The 6,422-nt window shown below is 29.8% G+C and overlaps 1 protein-coding gene across 1 annotated transcript in view; it reads left to right on the top strand.

The window, feature by feature from the left end:
- Positions 1-6,422, top strand: part of LOC108687410 (protein no-on-transient A-like) — a 37,947-nt gene that overhangs the window by 2,269 nt on the left and 29,256 nt on the right. Inside the window, exon 2 of the mRNA XM_018193164.1 lies at positions 5,575-5,708. Coding sequence (XP_018048653.1) covers positions 5,575-5,708 — 134 coding nt within the window. The remainder of the gene's footprint in view (positions 1-5,574; positions 5,709-6,422) is intronic.

Genomic DNA, 6,422 nt, shown 5'->3' with positions numbered 1-6,422 from the left:
AGAGAGAGAGAGAGAGAGAGAGAGAGAGAGAGAGAGAGAGAGAGAGAGGGAGAGAGTAAATGAGCGTAGAGTTCTGGAGACTTATCATAAATGAACGAGCAGATTCAGATTAATCATTATAATATTTTGCAATTGTATGCTCTTTTTTATTGCAAATGTACACGTTAACGATATTAATTTTGTATGCCATTGGACTATCAATTACGTTTAAATATTATGCGCATAAATTACACTCGCTTAAGTACGATTGTACAAGTAAGCAATAGCGAAATTTCTCTCTTCGCCGTTTCTTCATGCTAGATTTCTCTATGGACTTACCGGCTAATTCGTTTCATCACGGATGATTTTCCGTTTTAACCGCCGCGATGTTTCGGCGTAACAGAATCGCGGTTGAAAAGAAAAAAAAAATCGAATCAAACTAATCGAAAGTGAAATTGAAACTTATAATTTACCGCTGGTAAAATAAATTGGCGGTTGCTTCACTCGAATCAATTATTTCGAGAACAACATATGAGTCCAACAAAATTTTTAGAAATTAAAATAGCATAATGGAATTTATATATTATGAAAATTAATAATGCACCAGATTGTAAAATTAACGAACACCGAATATCTAAGAAACGCGTTAATTATAAGAAGTATTCTTTGCAGCATCTCAAGGTAAGAATTTTGCGTGTTACCAATCTAATCATATTGTAACATGAAATTACTCATAATGACATAGAGTTACATATTACTGAAAATTAAATCACGAGGGTCCTTGAAGTAATTATGCGGTTGCGTGCTGTGATTGTAATTAAGAAAAGTGAAGCTTTAGGTAAAAAAGCTAGGAAGCTTATTATTTTTTATTATGTTATCTTATACATACGCTGACTTTTTAGTTTAATGTATGTTTAAGATTTCCGCGAATATCTATGTTACGATTGAGCATCACCATAAAGATTTCTCATCACGGGATATGCATTAACATTAATTCATGCTACCGGTATTTCACAGATTCCATTGAAATTGCTTGTGTGCTGCGAAAAATTATCGATAACAATTTTATTAACAATTAATTCTGCATAATTGTGCAGCTGCGTAGTAAGTGTGCAACATTCTAATAGCGATTATTTTCTCAATCTCGATCACACATACACATTAGCGTAATGTCCGCAAATAGTCAGCAAGAATACGCGATTACGATAGACAGGATAATTGCTTGGTGCACTCATAATCAGTTTGGTATCGCGACAATCTTTAATAAGCGGAGTCAGTGCTCCAAGGAATTGCGTACAGTTTTATTTCGACAGACGATCATATCCAAGCACCATCATATATCCGTTTCATGATGCAACATAGTGCATCCGTCGCGATTTAAAAAATCTAATTTGGAAATGTTTTCATAAAATTTGTATTTATTTACAATATAATAAAGGAACGCGTGAAAACAAGATGATATGTTAAAGACTTAGGATTAAGTGAGGTAATAAATAATGTTCGTCAAGGAAGAATTACTAAAAATATTTAATAAACAGTTATAGATATTTAATTATAGATATTTTAAAATAATGCGATGCTTCTAATTCGGTTTTGTTAAAGTTTCTTTTTAGGATAGTTCAGATTCGCTGAACTTTGCCAAAGTTTATGCTGACCAAGTCTGATTTGACACTCGTACTACCACGAAACTGGCAATTCAAGCTGACTTATCGCTGAATTTTGCTGAAACTAAGATAGTCTGATCTGCAATAACGAAGCTTTGGCAACGAGCACTTGTACGTGTTTCGATTCCGGTGGCGTTTGGAAACTTCCGATGATCGCGTGAACATAATCGACACATTGCACTGCTGTGCTTTTCGACTGATAATAATCTGAAGAAAAGTCACATCTCTCAGAAAAAGTTCTCTTGCAAAGAGAGTCAAGACAACATCTCTTCAACAATGATCTCTTCGACAATGATCTTCTAGATATTTTTTTTTAGAGAACCATTTCTTTCAAAAATATCTTATAGATACTCGATCGAACAATCGAAAATAGCGGAACGTATTTTAAAATGGAATAAATATATTTATCCGCATGCCTGTCAAAATAGATTTTTAATTATAATCAAGCACGTATATGAACTGAAATTTTTATTGCAAAGAAGTTTCTTTCGAATTCTTTCTTCACATCTACACTGACATATGTGCGTGATTAGTCATAAATAATGCAATATTTGCAACTGACTCAATTTGAAGCTTTTATGATGTAATGAATTTTATCATAAATACGTCTTGATATTTCCTCCAAATATTTTAAAAATTGTTATACTTTGAAAATTATTCTATTAAAAGAAACGAATTGTATTTTTCTCAGAGAAATATTTTCTTTCTTTTATGCGTAATAAAATATAAAAAAATGTTAATCCGTCAATTGGATAATACTTCTGTAATGCTGTAGCAATGTACATACAAGTGTAGTAATTTCCGTTTTATTAACACTGCATTGCATAGTAAGCGAGACAATTGCTTGGACTTGCTTGGAGAAGCTATAATTTTATTATCGTGCGTTTCGCGTTTTTTAAATTGTGATGCGCGAATCGAGATAAACTCTAAATCATTATTATACATACAAAAATGTATCAAGATTTATTTATCGTATAATTTATAGTATATTATAAATACTATATATTTGGATCGAATTTACTTATATTGGCTACGATGCGATATAATTTAAATTCTGAATTGGAATATAAATGTTCAATATGCGCGATACAGTGTTACAAAGTGTTAGGTGACTCTAATCTTTTTGCGACTGTTATCTATTTCCGCAGTGCAAATATATGGAGCACTTTTTAACAAAATTTATCCTTTCGATATATTAAAATATGTGAATAATAATGAAAACAAAATTATTATAATAAAAAAGAATTAAAAAAATATATACGTAATATAATATTCCATAATGATACAATGTCTGAGTGCTAGCGATTAATTAATTAAATAATTTTCGGAAATGGATGATTATTTAATTATTTATCTTTCTGTAAACATTTAACTAAAATTCTTATAACACATCGATATCTTTCTGTTACAATTATTCTACACATATTATCTCACTTCTAATTTAAAGAGGAAAAGATTAAAGTATACAAAAAATTGTATATAATATAAAAAAGGGATATGGAATGTAGAACATCCTAAAGATATCTATCGATTTTAATCTCTAATTATCTCTCAATGGGAGAGAAAATTAGTGGGTTAATAGTGTAGTAGTAGGACAACTAGTAGGTATTACCTACTAGTTAACAGTGGTGAGCCAAGAAGAAAAGAGCAACACGATTTATGAGCGCATCAACGCGAGCTTTCATCTCTTTTGTGAAATTAGCATAATCTAGCAATAATAACTCATACAATCGTAGGAAGTCCAGTACTTTCGACCAATTATAGAGTACATTCGTATCTTCCGTCGAGCACAACGAGCTTAGGGGTCGTCGCGGCAAGCGGCTCATATCTCCCTTTATCTATTCAGGCATCTCTTCGCTCGCGTATATATGCGCGTATACATATATATGCTTGTACTCATGAACCAATACTTGTGTTACAAGTATATGAATGATTTAAGTACACGTGCGCGTGTGCGTATTTGCACGCGTCGTTGCATATGAGATGTTCGCGCGCGAGCTAAGCGTGAATTCGAACGTGTGTGTATTTGATGCGTATTGTACGATTTATCGTGCTCGTGGAGCAGCAGGGAAATTGAAATCGTGGACGCAGCAGGGAAATTGAAATCATTACAAGGTATAAATAAAAACATGAGGTTTCTTACACTGTCCTCTTTCGAAGCATTTATAAAGAACTTGTTTCTTTAACCTATTAATTTTTGTTTATGCTCAGAATTGATGCTAACATTTTTAATAGAAAGTGTAATAAGAAAGCTGCGCCGCTCAAGTAATCTTATAATTTAATGTCTTATAATTAATATATATGTTTTATTTATAAGAGTATATGTAAAACTTTTATTTCCTACGCAATATGATTCTTTGAAAGACGGAGGGAGGGCATCTCCTTTGGATGTTCTTAGAACATTTCTTAGAGAACTGTGTTGTATATTAGGTTTGTGCATGCGTGTGTGCGTGCGTGCGTGCGTGCGTGCGTGTATGTGTGTGTGTGTGTGTGTGTGTGTGTGTAAGTGTAGTGTACATTCTATTTTTAATTTTCATTATTTAAGATTATTTCTTTACAGTTTGAATTTATGCATTCCTTCGTAAATAAAATAAAAAAATAATAGAAATATATTAAATTACTAAATTCTTAATACAAGAAATTTTATGGTGTTTGATAAAATATATATTGAGCATTTTTTCATTTGAGATATTTGCTTTTAGAATAGATTAGTGCACAACAACTTTAGTTCGCTAATGCTCACTAATGCGTTCAATTGCATTTGTTATTATTGTTATTTAATTAAATAGAACAAATTAGATTTTTATAAATTGACAGATTTTACTGATATATATTATTTATGTTGTATAAAAAAATTGTGATACTACTTATTAGGTATATTTAAATTTTATTCTATTTTCAAAAACAGTTGTATTGATAATTTGAGTTTGGTAGCTTTATATCGATAGTTGATAAATTAAAGTATTAAAAATTTGTACCAACATGTGATTATTGAAAAAAAACTGTATTACCATCAGTTGATAAATTTTCATCTTTCTTTTATCATATGCGTTCTCAGATGGTAAAAGTAACACTGCAGTTTCTTCTTTTGCACCTTTTATGCCTATGTTCTACTCTTAATTTTTAACAAGAATTAACTTTTTCATTTCATTCATTTAGTATCTATGTATTTCACGAAGCAAATGAATCACCTGTCGCTCAAAATAATATCGGATTTCTGCAGAAATTAATTTTTGCAACTTTAGTTTTTCAGAAATTTTTTGCTATAATAATTTGATGCAGAGAAGAATTTTTTCAGAAAATAATTTTACATTCTATAATTATATCTTTCTTCAAATTATAATATCATTATTTTACACAGCTAACAGCAAGATTATGCATTATGCGTAAAATATATAATATAATATAATTTAATATCTACATGCATATGTACAATGTAAACTACATGAACTGTGTGTTTTCATTTATGTAGGTAATTTTTAGAGAGTATTGATCACTGATGGCTTCTTTATTGTTGCATCGAACTACTCTGAAGCTTCTATTTTTTGCTTGTTTATTTTTATTTATGAATATTAATGTCAAATATAACATTAATTAACATTCATGAAACTTAATTGCTTTTTTTCTGTATTGTTTTCCAATTTATAATAAATTTACATATTTTATATTACCTATTGTACATGAAACAGATTCGTGTAAATTAACGGAAATAAATATTCCGTGTGTGTGTGTGTGTGTGTGTGTGTGTGTGTGTGTGTGTGTAAATAGTATTCCATAGCAGTTAAATAAAGTTATCTTTTGACAATCAATTTACTTTTTTGCTTTTTATTTTGATACGCTATATATCAAGAAACCGAAAATGTTATTTTACTTTATAATTTTATTATTGCCATTCAACGAAATAGCAAATAATTCTTACATTTTGTTTTAGGTTACTTCGTTACTTTTGGAGGGTGAACGTCGCAAATTGGCAGTCTTGCAAAGAGAATTGCAAGCAGCCCTTGAGGAAGGTGGAAGCGTAAAAGTGAAAGAGAAGCAGCGACAAGAATTGCTACATGCTATATCGTAAGTTTTCTCTAAAAATATCTTTTATTAGTATAAAATATGTGTAGATATTGTTGATGTATTTAAAAATCTGAATTGTTAAATTAATGTAATAAAATTGCAAATGTTTTCTTTTAATTTAGGATATATTCTGTTGTCTTATTTATAGTTTTTTGTATAAGTTTTTATAAAATGTAAGTAAATTAATTGTTTTAATCAATACTATTTTAATCCTTCCTACAATATTAATTTAAATTTGATGTGGAGATGATGTATAATTGTATAGAAAAGATGATGTATAATTATGTAGAACAGAGCAAGAGAGGAAGTATTACTTCTCTCTCTCTCTCTCTCTCTCTCTCTCTCTCTCTCTCTCTCTCTCTTTCTCTTCTTTTTTTCTTCTCCCTTCTCTCCTTTCCCTATTTCCTTCTCATTATTTTCTTTTCTTTTCTTTACTGTTACAATTGTTTTTTTTTACTAGAAATAATATGCAGCAAAAGAAAAAGAATAAAAGGAAATGAAAAACGAAATTGATATTATACTTTGCAATAAAAATATAAAGGAAAGTACGATACAATGTATGTAATGCAAGATTTGGATATGCATTTTGTAAGAAAATAGATAAAAACACTCACATATTTGTTTGGTATGAATTAATTAAGCCATTATTCTTAAATGTTTTTCCCAGATTTCTAAAAAACTGTTTTTAAATACATATTAATTATTTTTTAATCT

Source organism: Atta colombica, unplaced genomic scaffold (assembly GCF_001594045.1).
Source record: "Atta colombica isolate Treedump-2 unplaced genomic scaffold, Acol1.0 scaffold207, whole genome shotgun sequence".
Taxonomy (NCBI): Eukaryota; Metazoa; Arthropoda; class Insecta; order Hymenoptera; family Formicidae; genus Atta; species Atta colombica.
This window is presented reverse-complemented; position numbering and strand designations above follow the sequence as displayed.